This window comes from Motacilla alba, chromosome 2 (assembly GCF_015832195.1).
Source record: "Motacilla alba alba isolate MOTALB_02 chromosome 2, Motacilla_alba_V1.0_pri, whole genome shotgun sequence".
NCBI lineage: Eukaryota > Metazoa > Chordata > Aves > Passeriformes > Motacillidae > Motacilla > Motacilla alba.
In genome coordinates, this window is record NC_052017.1 from 117,097,273 (window position 1) to 117,115,824 (window position 18,552).

Consider the following 18,552-nt stretch of genomic DNA (forward strand, 5'->3'; position numbering starts at 1 on the left):
CCCAGCCCAAACATCTTTCCTTTCATTTGGAGCCTTCAGTGTGCTAAATGCCCTTCTAATATCTGATATTGACCATTTGCTCACAAGGACAGTTTAAGGACAAATTAGAACAATAAAATAAATTTGACATTTACAGCCTTATGAACTGAAAGAGAATGAAAGCAAAGTTGGGATGATGGGCACGTTAAGAAGGATACTACAGCATTGAGAAGTGCTTTTGATGCAAGCAACCAGAAGGCAAACTGTAGGCCTTAGTGCCTACTCAACAGCAGCTGTCCTATGACATTCTTCTTGCCATTCCTTTGTAAATTAGTTATCATCCAAAGCATCAATCATAAGTTTTGGGGCTTTTTGTTTCTTTGATAAAAATGGTTATATTCTTGTTTCTAAGCATCTTAAATGAGATGCTAGTATAATAAAAAATTCCTTTCTCTAAAATAAAGAAAAAGAAGTAATTCTGGTTATTAGTATCAGTTATTTTGCTAATGTGCTGCATATATAGCAATAAAATAACACAAGTCGCCTTCATGCAACAGATTTCATCTGTATTCTGAGACGCTAATTTTAATCTCTTCCCACTCCCAATCTTTTAACTTCATGAAAACCTAAAATAAAATGCTTCAGCACATTTCACAGGGGTATTAAATATTTATTTTTCTCATGCCAATATAAAAAAACAAAGTAAGTAAAGACAAGTGACAATCACTTAAAAGATCACAATATACTGATGGATTTAGTCTCACAATTATTCTATCTTTTGTATATTAAGGACAGTCCACAAAAGAATGACAATTATGATTTGGTTTATTTATTAACGGAACCTTAAATCCTAGCAATATACTTCAATTTCTTATAATGCAAAGATAGACTTACACCCTCTGACAGCAATCTGGTAAAAACAAGGCTGTCCAGCTATAAGAACTTTACCTCCATTTCTTCCTTGCTACAGCCTAAAAGGCAGATAGAAAACTATCCATTATAAAAAGCACTGAGTTTTGCTACACAGCAATAGAAAGAGCATAATTGAGGATCTTGGGTATCACTGCCACAAAAAAAAAAAAAAGCTAGGGAAAAAAAAATTTAAGTATTAGATCCTTCCTATGTTTGAATGTAAAAACTGAACTTTGAGATGAGCACAGGCCCACCAGAGGAGGCTTTTCCCCCAAAAATATGGAGTTATCTTCTTTTAGCTGAAGTGATCTCTCATGAATTTTCTGTATTAACTCAACTGCACATTTAACAGTTTTACGTAGCAGATACCATCATCAAACCTGACACATCATCTGAAATTTTCTACTACCTGTAAATATTTGTTGGAAAGAAATATTCCATTTTACATGCCAATTAAAATCATCTAAGGATGCACCTTTCTAAAGATCCATCTTTCCAGGATATAATTTATTTTCAATTTATGAATAATTTGAAAGTATGATCTAGCATTTCACACCACTAGAGGGACCCATAAGCACTCTAATTTCACATCTATTCCCATCAAACCATTAAGAAATGCACTATATTAGATCCATGAATGTTTGTAGGGTTTTTTTTTTTACTTCAGTCCTGCTACTTAACTCTCCTGTATGTTTTACCACTTATGGTTTGAATTTTAAAATATTTTTACGACATTCAGTATTCAAGTATTATATAAAACTATAATTTTAGTAAGGATTTTAAAGTTACATAAAAAGACTAATTTAGACTATTGGGGTCTAAATTACCTCACTATACTTCCTGTCTTTCTTAGAACCACTTAGAAGATTAGCATCATTGTAAGGCACTACACTTCTTCTGCTTAAAAAAATATTAAGCCATACTGATTTGGTTTTAATCTACAATATATATCTATATGCACATTCATAATTTTTTTTTATTTTCCAAATATTTTCCATTATTTTCCAAATAATAATGACTGCTGGAAAATATGCTATGGGTTAAGGATTCATGAAATAAACATGGCTTTGCAAGTGTCTTCTGAGTGGAACCAGAAAAAAGATATCTAGTAGTACCACAATTCTCTTAAAAACTCTAGTGGTTTTCATCAGATGCTCCCCGATGGAGGGGAAGTGCTAGGCATCACCAGCACCAAAGATAACTTTCTCTGAAGGATCTTACAGAGCAAAAGGATCTCATTGCCTTAGCAAAGCACAGAACCATGGAATAATTTAGGTGGGAATGTAGAGACTTCTGAACATCCTTTAGTCCAATCCTCTGCTCAAAGCAGAGCTAATTTGAGGGAATTTGCTCAAAGTGAAGGGATTAGACTACTTCAGTGTGAAATCAGTGCAAATTCTCCAATGGCACTATAAGTCATTGCACAGCAGTAAAAGTGTAAAAAAAAAATAATGAAAAGGTATCTACAGGACTTTACTAATTTACTTCTTTTGAATTTTGGCTCATCTTAGAATTTCTGTAAACACCTCAGGAAAGATACAAAATTAAGTGAATTAAACACTGCCATTTCTGTGCTCGAATGAGTAACATTTTGCAATAATCTCAAGACTAGGAAGCTACATACAAGACAGTCTTTCCGTACCAGTTTACTGAATCATAAACCCAGCAATCCTGCAGTTGTGTTTTTGGGGATTTTTTAACCCTAATCCACTCACTGGGCAGGGCAAAGCTGCAATTCACAACAGCATACTGTAAACTAAGAAACCTTACTGAAGCTAAATATTCAGAGCATTATCATCAGAACACTAATGCACAAAATATATACAAACACAGCCTTTTACAAAATGGGTTATGCCATGTTAATCAAGATACTGATCCTCCTGAAGAACACAACATAGAATGGTTCCAAACTCCTTTCCCAAAAGGATAATATATTTCAGATCGTTGCCAAATCATTTTCTTGCTGTCTTCCCAGAAAAACCCACCTCTCTTCAATGTCCTAGAAATCTTCAGTTCTACAGTAAATGAATGACAGAACCCTCAACTCATCTTTTTTTGTCTATTTTCCATCACCAGAAATAAAAAGAATTGAAAAACAACCCATCATGGTTAACAGAAAACAAATTTCCTTTACCAGTCTACATGATGGTCAGTACAGAAAGTCAAACTGGGAGCAGAGATTAAAAGAATTCTCAGGTATTTTTTACCAAATTGTCCAGCATAAAAAAAAAAAAAAAACAACAAAAACAAAAAACCAAACCTTTCTAAATAAGGTACTAGGAGAAAGAATACATTGGAGAGGTTCAAAAGAAATGGGGGAAAAAATAGAATGCATCTCTGTCTTCTTCTGTGGTCAGACTTAAGCCAGCAACAAAATACAGAGTGGCCTGTACCTGTGCAAGACTCCAGAGCACACATACTGTTTTACAGCAGCTTGGAAAGAAGAAACTGTCAGTAAAACAAACATCTAGAATAACAACAGAAAAAAACAAACCTGCTCTATACTCTCAATTAGAACTTTTTATCCCCAAATCTTCCTTAACCAAGTTCACTTCAAGCTCACTCTTTTTATTTGGTCAATACAGCTGTATTTGGAGCATTTTCTTGATTTCCCCTTGTGTAACTGCATTCTCCAAACTAAATCAAAGTCAAAATCTCTCACATTGTGGAACACAATTTATTTGAATAATCTGGACTGTGAATAATTAGAAGACAAATTCAGTATTGCATCATTCACAGGAAGGCAGCTTTTGAAGTAATCTCTCAAGTACAAGCTTTTTACTCCTCAATGATGGTATTTTCAAAAAGAAACAAATACTTCAAGCTATGATCACATAAATCTTACTGCATTACTTTACTCATTGTGAAACTCGACCCTTCTTCATAGTAAAGTGCTGAACAAGACAGACAATTACTGTTAAATATAACCAAATAGGTAATTCCTCTATTTTCTTGAAAGAAAAAAAGGGCATTGAAATTAATCTGGACTCTGCTTAGTTTATCTCAATCTTTAGATGGTATCATCAAAAGCATCATTAGCTGCTGCCACAGGATTTTTCAAATTGTTTCAGGCAATCAATTTGAATTTGCACTCTTGTCTCTTCTTTGAATTCTGGCATCTCAGCCAAGGGAAGTCTAAATCCACTGTTCAAGGTAAACATTTTCAAAGAGTTCATGAGCTAAGAACCACAAAGTTAAAAACATCCTTGAAACAGCACATGCTGACATTTTTGCCAGATCTCAGAATAGCTTATAATACATTCCACAAATGGGAATTTCCAAGTAAACAGTCTGAAGGTTGTATAATAAAGGTAAACTCTGAAATTTTGTCGTGTATTTGTACTCTCAAGGAAGAGAATTAGATTTATCCATCACCTATAAAAATATCTCTTCCTTTCTTTCCATTTCCCCCTAAAAAGGCTCCATACACAGCTAAGGAGAAGAATCACCTAAGTCTTAATGAAGTCTTATACAGTACCATTATGCTGTATGTAAGCAACTATTTTCTTCAAAATTGAGCATTCCTGAATGTTACCAAACACATAGTGATTAATTCAAAATGCCTTCTTCTTTCTAAGATATTTTAACTCACAGATGTGACAGATTTGGTTATCTATAAAACACAAAACAGTATGCCCCATGTATTGGCAACATCATCATCTCCCCATAGAAGCATGCTCAGATGAGACTGGCACGAGAGAGAATTCTAAAACCCTTTTCGACAAGCTCTTACTTATTCTAGGCTAGGCACAACAGGAGAAACAAGAAGAAAACCATGTTTCTTCTCTGCAAAACCAAAGTATCCATTTTTCTATCTGGTTCGTCCAGACTATATCCAACAACCCTTTCCTAAAAGGAAGCTTAAAAGCATTAATTTCAGCTGTATCTGCATATGACATTTCTCAATATTTTTTTCTGTTATCTTAATTATTCATTTGATCGTTATTCATTTTGGCTTCACTTCCTCACTATAACATACTGTACATATCACTGTGCACACTCTCTGGGGTTTTTTTCAGGAGAAAGAGAGTGATTAGGGCACATTATATATGCCTCTCTTTGTGCATGCTAGGGACACCTCCAACAATCAAAATTTCTTACGTGTAGTGTGTATACATACATACATATATTAAAAAATAGACACTATTGACAACCTTTCAAGAGCAAGAAAACAAAGCCTAAAACTTTATTGCTGGCTTACTATTTCTGAAAAAAAGGAATATTTTTATCTTGTCACTTGCCAATTCTTCTACCAAAGATTGTGTTTCACATTAGCTTTGATCAACATATTCTGACAACACTGAAGACTGAATTACTGCCTATGATGTCTCAAGCAATGTAAAGAAAATTTTGAAGTATTCACGTAAACTGTAGCCTATTTGTAAACCAGAAGACAGTAAAGAGTGATTATAACCACTGCATTGACTTTTTCAGTGACTTCCCTGAAAACCAAACAGTACATGCTGCATTCTCACAGTGAACTGCAAAACTCCCTTCTTGTTTCTCATGGAGTGAAAAGTAGACCCAATGTTCTACAGTCAATTCAATAAAACATTACAGTGTATACACTTTGCAGTGCAACAATGAATTCAGAGGAAGAAAGTTGTGGAAGAAATTCAGAGGAAGAAAGTTGGCTGCTCTCTCCTTTCCAGAAATGGTGGATTTAAGATGCCATCTTGACGTTATGCCCATGGTCCCACACAGGCATAACCAACAGAACACAGTAACAGAAAAACTACTAACTGGTAACATTAACCAACTGCCAGCCAACAAGAAGAATATAATCCTGACTGCCCATCCACCGGGAAGCAGTCTTGTTAAAACAAAAATTTATTAAGCTATTCTTCTTGGTAGTTCCTGCAATTACCTATAAAAAGGAGACTTCTGGAATAACAGATAATGTAGAAAGATAACTACCATTGAACCAAGTCACCTTAATTGTCTGTGAAATCCTGCATTTAGTAATCCTCAGATATTACTCCCAATTTCACTGTCCTAATGACAACAATATTTTTCCAACCATCTTCCTAAAATCAAACTTCCTAAAAGTTACTGTTGAGAATACGTCTAAACAGGTTAGAAACTTGAATATTCATGTTTTAATTACAGAATTCTGGGATGAAGATATAGATGCTGAGCTTATAATGCCTAAGAAGATACAGAAGTGATCTTTAGAAATAAGTGCTGACAAACTTTCCTTCAGCAACACTGGTTGAAGTTGCGAGTTGAAACAGTGTTATGAAGCAAAGTAAAGCATTTAAAATTCAGTATCAGTATCAGTAAAATACTGGGTTAAGAGCCTATCAATAAATATTAGAGAAGAGACTGGTCAGCATATTATTAGCTACCCCTCCTGAAAGACATTCAACCTCTTCTCAAAACATCATTGACAGAAAAAGAAAACAATGTTGAACAACCAAAGTTAGCTAAACAAAACACAGAACAGCACGAATGTTTCAGCACTGTGACTGACAGCAATTATATAAGTCCTCTGCAAAATACATAAGCAATGACCGTTGCAAAAAATTTAGAACCACAGAATATAGCTAGTGGATAGTGCAAGAAAGTTATAGTGAAACTATACAAACACAATGGAGGAAGCATGTCCATGCATTACTGATGTTCAGGATACAGCTGCGGTGGGGAGAAAAAAAAAGGCAACATTCAGATGGTTTAGTCTGCCTCAGCTGCAGGAGAGACCCTTTTCAGTTCAGTATTTGCCCCAAGGAAAGCAGAGCTGACTGACTCCTCTCACATGTTATTGCTCAAATGGGTGAATATTTTTCAGTCATTTACCTCTATGTGGCAAAACCAACTCCTTCTGAAGTAACCAGGAGAAGGCAGGGGAAGGAGCAGGGAGAATATCCCAAAAATTAGGTCAAGTCTGATTCCTGCAACTTCTCTCTACTGGCAGTCTCATAGTACATTACTAAATCTCTTTGACTTAAAACAATTAAGGAAACACTGATCTGGACTAAATTATCATTGCAGAGAGGAAAAAAAACCACATTTTATGGATAAAAAAGAATCTTACATTTATGTAAATTACTAGATAACCTACTGATATGGTGAGAGATTATGCTGAATTCCTGACTTTGAAAGAAACTCCACAATGTGGCAGGAGCCCAGAAGTCAAAGAGCACCTCTTCAACAAGCTACAATCCTGAAGTGCAAAAAATCTGACTATAATATGACAACTCTGAAAACTAACAGAGCAGCTGACTTGAGAGGGAAGTTAAAGCTAAAGAATTTTTTGGGCCTCCTAGCAATATTTTTTGCTGTCATTAGACACCTCAGGTGATGTTGCTAAAAGCTGGTGGCTGTGTCTCAACAAGTAGGGGCAAGGAGAAAGGGTGTGAAAGTCCTTTTCCTGACTAGTCATGATCCGCCTGATGCACAATCATCAGGATGGAAAGAAACAATGTGATGAGGACCAGTTAATCCTGGTTTCCTGTTAACCAGGAAATAGTTAATCTGACAACAGCAATAATATCATATGTCGACTGCCTTTTAACAGGCAGTTATTTTAATACTTCTGTTAGTATTTTCCTATATCAGCATGAAATGCCACATATATGTATATACATACACACTAAAAGACAATTACGTACTTCATAAATTGCATGCTATTTCTGCAGAGAATTTATTATACTCAATCAGGACTTGAGATTAAACTCATCCTCTTTATTGAAAAAAATCTACATAGCACATTCTTCAAACTTTGTTTTCTCACCTATTTTTATGAAACTTTTGAACAAAACTAAGAGTTTAAGAGTTTTAGAAATGATCTGCTTTTAAAAATAATAACTTCAGTTAAGATCAGAATGTAAGACCAGTTTCTGCCACTCATTTTTATTCATAAGGTAATTACAACAACCACACTTACTACCATGAAATCGGCTTAACTAAATCTCTCCATTGCATCCAGAATACTTGGAATTGTGCTGATACAATGCTGGTATAGATCCTTTATGACACTTAATACTTCAGTTATTGGCATAATTAAATTAAGACTCAGATCCCCTGCACTTTTGCTGCATATTGGTTTGGTGGTGTCAAAACTTTATATTACCACAACTACTGACAAATTTAGTTGTAACAAGAGAGGTGGATAATTTTACTTTTTTCTCTACAAAAATATTCTTCTTGTAACAGTTCTAAAAAAAATAAAAGATTCCTCAAACACATAATCAAAAAAAATTTAGGCTGCCACTTTCTCCTAACAATTTAATTTTTAAGATATGTCTCTGTCCAAAAATTTAAGTCCTAGCTACACAGTTAAGTAGATGTAAATGCTAATTCATTATGATGAGGTCAAGAATATTGATATTACTGTAATTCTGTTCAAGCATCATCCTGGACAGGGCCTTCCAGGGCTTTATAAAAACAGAAAAGTATTCTCCTCAACTGATTGTGTCTGCCAAGTAAGCACACAGCACACACATCAGTAGCTGTTTAGAAGATACATCTTCATTTCCATATGGATTCAGGTCTAAATTCAATGAGTTTAAAATTATATATTTTTTTTTAAATATTTAGAAGTGAAGATTTTCCTCTTCTAATTTTGGTCATGAGCTAGAATGAAAGATTTTCCTAAGAAGTATAAAAAATAGTCTTCCGATAAAAGCTGCTAACTTTACTTTAGAGGCTCAGTAGTTAAAATTGATGGAAGCCTTTGTTTATTTGTCATTTATCTGCTTTTAAATACTTACAGTGAAAAATACGGAAATCAATGTATGGATGAGAACCTCTTCTCTCTGTTTCAAATCCTGCCCGACTTCTTACTCGCACATCTCCTAGAAACAGGGTCAAGAGTGAAATAAAAGTGTGGAAGAGTGGCAGAGATAAAATGCAAATGAACATAGCCTGGAGGGGTAAAGATTCATGTACTTAATGGAGGAGAGTAATTCAAACAATAGGCCTACTTCAATGCTTTTTGTTTTAAAGGTGAAATTCAAAACAAAGTTTGAAGACTTGTTAAACATGCAATCACATGCTTTCTTGCAAATATCTCTCCTGCCTAAGCGTACGTTGCCAGAAGCATGTGATAAGCATTCAGATGAAATTAGGAAGAGCTTGCTACACCAGTATGGTAAAAATGCACCCTAATATGACAGAAAACAAGAACATTTAAAATTGATTTGTTCCTCAGTAACACACATACAACGATAACATTTTGTAGAATACAAAAAAGATTCAACTTCTAGAAATGGCAGCTTTTAGCAAATAAGCTAGTTACAATATGGTTTTATATTATATAATATTTTCCCACTAGCATTTACTTACTTGCGCTCAGCTGTTTGAATATTACACAAGAGCCTATTAAAATACCAAAACTCAGTATTAAAATTTGATCAAACTATTTTGCACTGTAATTAGCTTCAACCTGAATCTTTTAGCATGCTACTTGATTTCTACTTATGCATTTTACCAACCGAAAGCTGATCAGTATTCTTTTGTTAGATAGTTGTATGTATTAATATAAGCAGTTCACCTGCATTAAAAGCTTTCACTTAAAATCCTTTTGCAATTACAAATTTGGAGAAATCTTCGAGAATTAAATGCAATACTGTTTCCCTCCTCAAACCCTAACAAAGATAAATTTAAGATGTGCAAATGTTGTGGTTTCTAATTATGACAATCCATCAAGTGTCGTATTCGCCTCACTTCAAACACAGCACTTCCCATATGAAACCAAAATAAGTATTTAACTAAAAGCACTATGATTGAGTTTATAAGAACTAAATAAAAATATAGCTATTTATTTTTCATCAAGTCATAGGCATCTCAAGAGCATTTTTTTCCTTTTTTTTCTTTTCTAGCCTGCAATGTGTAATGCTGAAGCAGTCAACTTATCAGAAAATAGCTAAAGGTACTGACTTAGACTTCAGTAAATATGCTTTTAAATACCTAACCGGTATCTTTCTAGAGATACATATCTATAAATACTGACACATCTACAGTGATGCACTTTGTACAAATGTTGTCCTGGGAGGCATGCTGGAAGGACCACAAAAGGGTAAGTAGGCCCAGGGCTCCCCTAAAGTTTACATATCAGTAAAAACATAGTAAATACATGTGCCTTTCAGTTATTAATCTTCTTTTATTTTTTAAGTGAAAACTTTAACTGAGCTGCAAGGGAAAGCAACCCAATCACTATCTCCAAGCATTATTTTTCAGACCACTTACAATATATTACTTATAAAGGCTTCAAGCATTCATTTGAGCAAAGTGCAAGAGACTTGCTTCCTTCCAGGCAATACAGAGGCAGCAAATTGTAGAACTCTTCCGTTAGGCACAAGCAACTGGTGAATTTTATTTACAAAATAAATTAATTAAAATGAAAAAGAGAGGAAACTTTGGAAGAGACGGGGCAAATGCATTAGTAGCTGTATATGAAAGTAACAGTGTGCATGGAGGAAAATTCAACTTGCATTACCTTTCACTCATAATTATCTGGGTAATCAGGCATAGCTACAGCTGTGTGAATGAGTTCACCAGCTAAATTAAAAGAAAATAAGAGGTTTTTTAGTGGAGCTACTTTTTTACAGAAAAGGTGATACAGCTTTTGTGATTTATTTTTAGTTTAAAATGCAGGTTTTTACTTTTAAAATTTACAAACTACAGTACCAATTAGCAAATAGTTTCCCACAGTGTATGACTAGGTTGTGGCAAACAATTTGTTTTAAGCATCAAGAATAGGGAAAGTTCACAGAAGAATATCTGAGGGCCAACATGGAATTCTGCAAATAACAAAATGAGCAGGTTCATCTGATATACGATGTCCAGAAAGTGTCTCTCTGCTTTGTTCTTTTTCACTTACTACCCATGACTAACAGCATAGACTGAATAATAGTGTCCTTGGTACCCTTGAAATGCCTGCAATGTTGAGAACTTTAGGGAGGAAAACAAGAAAAACTGTCTGTAAGTAAAATGGAGAAGGGCAATTGACTACATTACTTTAAACAGGAATTATTAGAACATCTATTTACAGAAATATTTAGTATTGTATACTAAAATGTATACTAAAAATGCTCATGGTAAACTAAGGAAAAGGTAACTGTAATAAGATAAAGCTAAAATCAGTGTATTTACTTGCATACATATAAAATGAGGAATTCCCAGCAAGGAAAGCTAAATATTTTCATCACAGTTAGTGAGCAAAATTCTCTCTCCCTAATCATGGTAGAAGAAGTGATTAAAAAAAAAACCAATAACAGTATCCCAACAATTGATTAATTATTTTAGAATACAACTGGATTTATTCTGGAAAAATATACCCCTTCTACAAGACTGGAATTCATTAGAGCAAACAAAGCAGAAAATTCTCTTGTGCCAAAACAAAAGCAAAAGAGACATCTCCATTATCATGGTACGGAACTGCTGCATTTTTCAAAATTTTCAGACAATAAATGTACTTTAAAAATATTGGTACAAGTGGAATTTGATGATACCATACATCCATCTGAAGTTTCTAAATAAGCAGAAGTAGAAAAAGGGATAACTGGCTGCACATTATGAAATAATGTGCAATTAGCACAGTGAAACTAATCTCTAGTGCATATGTATAGTTAGTTCCAAAACATCCAGAAATACTGGATCATCATTATGCATTCACTCTTCGGTTAATGTAACTTGCAGAAGATTAATGGATCCCAAATGCACCCACTTCATTGGACCCTCACACAACATAAATGTTCACATCAATTTACTTGGGAAATCCCACACAAGTGTTTTGCAACCCTGTGACTGTGAAGTTATGCAGAATTTAATTTTAAGGAAGAGACATGTTTATCTTCACAGAGAACTTCACAAAAAAAGTAGAAGATATCTCAGATTTGAGATTACTTTTATCAAACAAAAGGACACTGTTACATAATTCCTTCAAACAGCAACAGAAGTCCAACCTTAGAGCCAACCATTATTACAGTAGCTGAAAGACAATTAAAATTCAACACCTAAAACAATAGACCCTTACAAACATATTGAAATGCTTACACAATCTTTTTAAGCCATCAGATCCCACAGTCTGCTTCTAAGTAAATTTCCTTGGAGGAGGGCACAGAAGTGGCAGCAAGCTGACTGACAGCTTTTAAGTGTCTCTTCTTGAGTCACTTTCAGCCACACTGGAAAAATTCCTGTGTTACCTCTATGGAACACATTCAAGTCCAGCATCTTAAGGATACTGGACTTCCAGGAACAATTTTTTTTTCCCTCTTTGAGAGTTTTGCTGCTTCCAAAGAATCAAGAGAAAGATTTAAAAAATGTGAAGGCTTCCTTTGCAAACTTTATTCTGAGCACAAAAATGATACAATATCTGATGGCTGAGTATTTAGCTACAATTTTTTTTCCAGAATAGTCCTGCATGATCAGGATCACTTGCATTTTTAAGACAAAAATCATAATGGCAGAAATTTAATTGAAGACTAAATAAATCATGGAGGAAGGAATGTAAGAGGGAGGTTTGCAGCTATAACTGAAAACTGAAAAATAATTAGGGCTGTAACAAAACTTACCTTGAAATAGACTGTTTAATTCCTGCCCCTCTCTCAGATTCCTCCTCAGACCACAAGGACAGCTCTGATACTTACGAGGCAGCTGAAATGCCACAGCTGACATCCCTGGGCGTTAGGGTTACCCAGCACATACTCGGTGCTACCCTAACACTGCAGCGTGGCACAGCAACAATGCAGCAGCTGCTTGGGGAGCTGAGGCCATCCGGAGCAGGGGCAGAAACCTCAGAGACCATGGAGGACAGCTGGGAGCAGAAATTACGATAGCCACCTCAAGGTAAAGGACTCAAGTCAAAGCCATGAGGTTGTGAAGAGCAGGATGTTCAGACAGAATTACTAACTTCACAGATTAAAATTCCTATTAAATTTGTTGGAGAAACAGATGACAGGTCAGCTGAATGTGCCAGAATTAAAGCAAACAGAACACAACGTAAAAACCACTACCAGAGAAGAGCGTGCACAGTACACAGTAGCTTTTCTCCTATGTTTCCTATTTGAAGTGATCAAGACCTCTAAAGGAAGATAAATGCTCCAATTGTAGCTGAGAGGTGCATGCTCACCAATACAAGCAGTCAGTGCCCCACACTTTCTACCCCATGCACAGTAGAAGAACTTTCAGTCAATATAAAGCAACAAGAAAAGGAAACCAGAAAAGCAATAGAAAAATCAAGAAAGTATCCAGATTACACAGAAGCACTTACAAGATATTTTGAGAATTCCTCATAGTTGCTGAGAAAAGTGGTTGAGGTGATGCAGATGTTTTAGCCTTTCCAAGGTCTTAAAAGAAAAATTCTACAATGCTGCATCTGTATCTATATTTTAAAATAGTAAATAAGCCACATGGGAGTGGCTTAGTGTATATTTTGGGAATGGGGTATGACAGATGAGTCATTACAGTCAACGCTCCTTGTTTTTATCGACACACTGATGAAGGCAGTTAGGATTTAGCTTTTTATTTTAAATACACCTAAAAGAGGATCTTTTAAATTGAACCTGGACACATTGCCACAGCACAAGAATTCCTATTTACTTGGTGTAAATGAATTTCCATTGGATTACCATTGGAACAGCCTGAAAACTGAATGAAGCAGCTTCATGGCCAGCACAAACAAAGGCAGAGGGAGTTATTGTAGATACTCCTAGTTTACATTTTTCCTCTGCTAGGATAAACACCATATCAAGGTAGATTTCATTAGTAGATACAGTCTGTATGGAATAAAACCAATCAAGTAAAAGGCAAATCTTCTCATGACTGTGTCTAACTTCCCATTAAGCCACAGCTGAGGATTCCTTATAGCTTATTCTGTTCAAGTGCACTAAGATAAATAGAACAAAAACAAAACTCTAATAATACTGCAGGAAAAGCAATGCTTCACATTTCTTGCAAAAAATTGTAATGGAATATATTAACCCTTGAATCTACTCTGACATGAATGTTTCTATATACTGATGAGTCCAACTGTTCAGCTTTCAGGCTGGTCTTTTTTACAGTTGATTTACAAGTACAAAAATAATAAATATCTAAATAGTTGCTAACTTGTACAGTATAGTACATATAACATTTGTGTAAACCAAATTATATCTATTAAGTGAGAAAATAACACAAATTTACCACATAATGATTCAAACATGCCATGAGCAATTTTTTGTTTGCTTGTTGGTACCCCCCCTCCCCCACCTAAGCTGGAATTCAAGCCTTTAAAAGATTTACTGCTTCTGAATAGCAGAACAGCATGAATGAATTATGCCAGCAAGAATTATACTATTCATAACAAGCATCAATCTCATTATGTAATAATTAATTTCAATGAGAGTACAAGTGAAAAATTAATTTACTTAACATCATGTTCTGAATATTTTCCAGTTCTACCTATGAGAATAGTGGAAGTTTTCCAAGACAAATTAAATTTTTCTCTCCAGTCAGACGTATATATCAAAAACTAGAGGAAGCCATGCTTTGCTTCTCTCTAGCATTACTTGAGCATTACCACAAGTCCTTCTGCAGAAATTATGGGCCTAACTGCTTAATTTTAACTTTTGAAAACAAAATAAACCTATTTACAACAACAACAACAACCCAGCAGCTTTTTCAATAAACATTTAGAACCCAGTATCTTCTGTTCTCTTCTCAACAAATCCCCAAAGTAATTAAATTCTCAGATCAAAATCCTTCAGTAGACAGTCAGTGGTACAGTATTAACAACTACACAAACGTAAAAAATCAAAATAAATGGAAAAAAATGTGAAGCTGCTAAGTCAAAAGGATTTGTATGTATATATGACCATATATTCCTACATATATAGGTTAGGAGTATAAATTCATATACACACATGCATATAGCTTACAACTTTAAATTCATAGACAATGCAGTTATGAATTTCTGGGGATTTTAACATGTACAATATACAACTAAACTGAAAAGACCCAGGGCATAAATAGACATGTTCTGGCTGATTTAGTTGGAGATGGTTAAGAATTTATAATGAGTAGCTGTTGGTGTTCATTGAGCTGTGTGAGACATCATGCAAGCATTCATAGTCCATTTCAACACAAATTCATAGCTCAAGGTGGCTTAAATTAAGTGGCATCACACAGCAGTGAAACAGACTTGGAGCACATGCACAGTCCCCATGCCATCTGCACCATCAGCAGCTTCCAGAAGACGTGTGGAAATACTGAATCTGGCAGCCAGATCTGCAAGAACTTTGCATCTTTCTCCTCTCAACAAATGACCTCAACTCCTTCTGTGCACTCACTACCACAGAGGGTACCCCCTGGATGTTTTCCCCTCCCAATACCATTGTTTTGTTTGAACTCGGCTTTACCCTTTATCTCCTTGCTACTCTGGAAGCACTCCTCACTAAGTTGACTGAACTACTCAGCCCTGTCAAGCACCCCTTCCTTTCTCGAGTCACCTTCCAGGATTAACGAGAAAAATATAGTTTAAATCATATCATTATTTCAAGAGCACCTCGCGCATTTCATAGCCTCAGTATTGAAGTTTTTAAGAGCGTGTGGTAACTCTCCAATAAGTGCTCTCTAAGCTACAGTTTTAACTAGAAAGATACCATGCAGAGATGGTAAATTCCATTACAGAAAGATAATTATGAGTCACTTAGAAAACTTTACTTCTAACAAACACATTGGGTAAATTTTAAGACCTTTCCTTTTTCTTCAATATAGGAGTAAAACATCCTACACAATGTTTACCTCAGGAAAAAAGATAACAAAAAAGGCAAACAACCAAAAAACCCAAGTCAACACATAAGAACCCAAACTCTTGTGGAGATTCTAACCAAAATATTATCCAGGAGAAATAGAATGCTAAGTTTATTAATTCAACAGAGATATTAAAAAATTATTATTGAAACCAATCATAAATGTTGGAACTCGCACTATAGAAAATGGTATGCTTACCTAGCATACGAATGTACAACGCCGTCTGATCAGAGCTGTCATAGGAAATTGCTCCACGTCTCTGAAAAAAAATAAGTGTATTTTAAGCAAGTTAGAAGCAAATAATTTTTAAATTAAAATTAAAATAAAGTATTAATTGACCATTTCCATTTTAATTATTAACATTAATCTTAGAAATTGTGGGTCTTCCATGCAAAATGCATTTTTAAAGTATATGTAGCGACTGATTTTGCTTTAAGAGGGAACAAAGGAAGGATAGGAATTGGTAGTGAAAAGATTATGAAAAGTGAGATCAGAGTGTGGTTAAAAACACCCCCATATATTCCTTTCCAATGTTTCTCAATCATTCTTCACAATAGGAAAGACATAGAAAGAGATTATGCAGACACAAAAAAAGGCTCCTCATGGCCTTCTAGAACACCATATTGAAACAAATACTTGCAGTTTCTGGTTTATATATCTACTTTTACCTGTGGGGTACTTCCACCTTGCAAAGGTAAGAGATGTAAAAACTGAAATTATGCCATTATTGCAGCCCTAGGATGCCACATGTTACTTTCATTGTACTCTCTATTTTCTGTAGGCAAAGCATCTGAGGTAAGATGCTATACATAAAGGCATTTCAGAGAAAGCCAGCAAGTAATATTTCAAATTTGATGATAAGAGTTCAGAAGAGTCAAGTTATCCATGTACAAGATTGAGACACTCCCACATAAACTGTATTTTTTACCTACATGGGACACATATGTTTCCTACATATTCAGCTACTGTGGTAGTTACAATCCAGAAAATCTCCCACGAAGTGGTGAACTTCTCCAACAGCTAAAAACTGGAGGAATGTTCTCACTAGCATCACACAGTCTGCAAAGCGTGACTCCACCTAGCATCCAGCCTCACATCATGCCTTTATTGTACTTTGACCATCTTCTGCCCCTTCCTAAGGCCTTCATTAATGTTACTTCTTAATCCTAGGATTAGAGCACCACCTTCACAATCGGACCTCCATTTTGACAGTTCAGAACATTTGGTCTTTACAGAAATAAGATTTTTTTTTTGTGGGAGGTACACATTAGAAACTCCAATGGTCTTTCTCTGTACACCACACTTCTTTCTTACACTGAGGACAGTGAAGTCCTTGATGACACCAAGAGTCACCACATGCCTTTGAGAATTTCAGATAAAAGTCAGTCTGGTGGCAAACACAATCACCCATTTTTTTATGTACACATCAGGAACAACTCTACCTCATGGACACACAACAGCCTGAAAATGTGCAAGTTCAAAAGGTAAGAAATCAAACCATGTTAAGAAAGAGGATAGAAAAAATAATGTTGCCTATTGAGAGGAATTCTGAAGGAAATGAAGGAAGAAAAATTACATGGAACGGCAAAAAAGCAGAACTGCTGATATGCATCTATCTACAGAACAACCTAAATGAACTTAAAGGCAGACTAGAGATGAGTAACCTCAATCATCACGATCTATACAAGTGATGGGCTAAGACTACAAACTCATATGTTACACTATTTTTTAAAATTTTTTCATGCCAAAACAAAAAAATAAAACCTTACACTTGAAGTTGTAGAAGTTTTTTCCAAAAATAAGATTAATGTGCAATTACAGAAGTGACCAAAAGACCTAGCTCCAAATGGGGTCCAATAATAATAATGGCATCCAAGCTGTTGTAAAGACTACAAGGAAGAACTCCCTGTACAGAACTTTTATGTTGTCTCAGCCTTTGTTCTGTATTTTCTTGGAAGATCATAAACCATGCAAATAATTCCTCAATATATGCTTGTACAGCATTTCTCACAGCAGTATGCCTGTCCCAATGGGAAAGGTAGAAATACAACTACCCAGCCAGAAAATGATGCTGATTTCTCACTAACATTTTCAATCTTTTTCATTAAACTTGCCTTTGAGTTTCAGAAAATCTCAGCTGAATATATTTTCCATAGCCTGGAACATTTCATATCACTGACTAGGCACAATCAGTGATGTAATTTAGGGCTAACTTGCAATTTGCACCTGTCTATCACAGATTTCTGGACATGTCCAGTACAGTTCTGTAATCTAATACAGGAGAAACCTAAGCAGACATGCAGCTACAAGACCCACATACAACTGGAGCATTAGTCCCCAAGAAAGAAAACAATATACAAAAATTTACTGAAAAATAAATCCTTTTGATATGTCGATTCTAAAATATTACTTGCTCCCCAAAATAAAATATTGTTAGATAAAGCAGTATATATAAAGTAGTGCATCCATGTATGGTATCAAATACAAAGCACATTTTAAAAAATATACAGTAGTTGCTTATACAGGCAAGTGATTTTGCGCTGCAAGGATATATTTGAAACAAACAAATCTAGTAACATTACCTAAGAAAGTTTGGTTCTCTAAGGACAAATAGAGACAACTTATTGTATAAATTTCACTAGCAATACTACAAAATAGCAGGACAATTTCAGCTAATTCTGCTAAAAGGACTGAGGTCTCAGAGATACTTATTCATTGAAATTTGTTATATAAAATAGGTAAGAGGAAAACAAGTTCTACCAACAGGTCTTGGAGGGGGTGATGAGTGGTCCGATCTTTCATCTTTAGACCAGGCAAGTAAGTAAGGTACAGAGTTGAGCACTGTAGTGGGCAGCCAGAGACAAAGGACAAAGCTAATGGTACAGACGTTTTTTAGCAACTTTTGGTAAGTAAACAAATGATATTGCA

The 18,552-nt window shown here is 35.1% G+C and overlaps 1 protein-coding gene across 13 annotated transcripts in view; it reads right to left on the reverse strand.

Moving 5' to 3' along the window:
• Positions 1–18,552, reverse strand: part of PDE7A (phosphodiesterase 7A) — a 75,556-nt gene that overhangs the window by 20,394 nt on the left and 36,610 nt on the right. For 5 of the 13 annotated variants that reach the window (XM_038122791.1, XM_038122834.1, XM_038122843.1 and 2 more), the window contains exons 2-3: positions 15,823–15,883; positions 8,604–8,687 (exon numbers count right to left, since the gene is read on the reverse strand). In XM_038122791.1, coding sequence (XP_037978719.1) covers positions 8,604–8,687; positions 15,823–15,883 — 145 coding nt within the window. Of the gene's footprint in view, positions 1–8,603; positions 8,688–9,177; positions 9,211–15,822; positions 15,884–18,552 lie in introns of all 13 variants that reach the window. The other 8 variants (XM_038122814.1, XM_038122866.1, XM_038122876.1 and 5 more) reach the window with 2 other exon arrangements.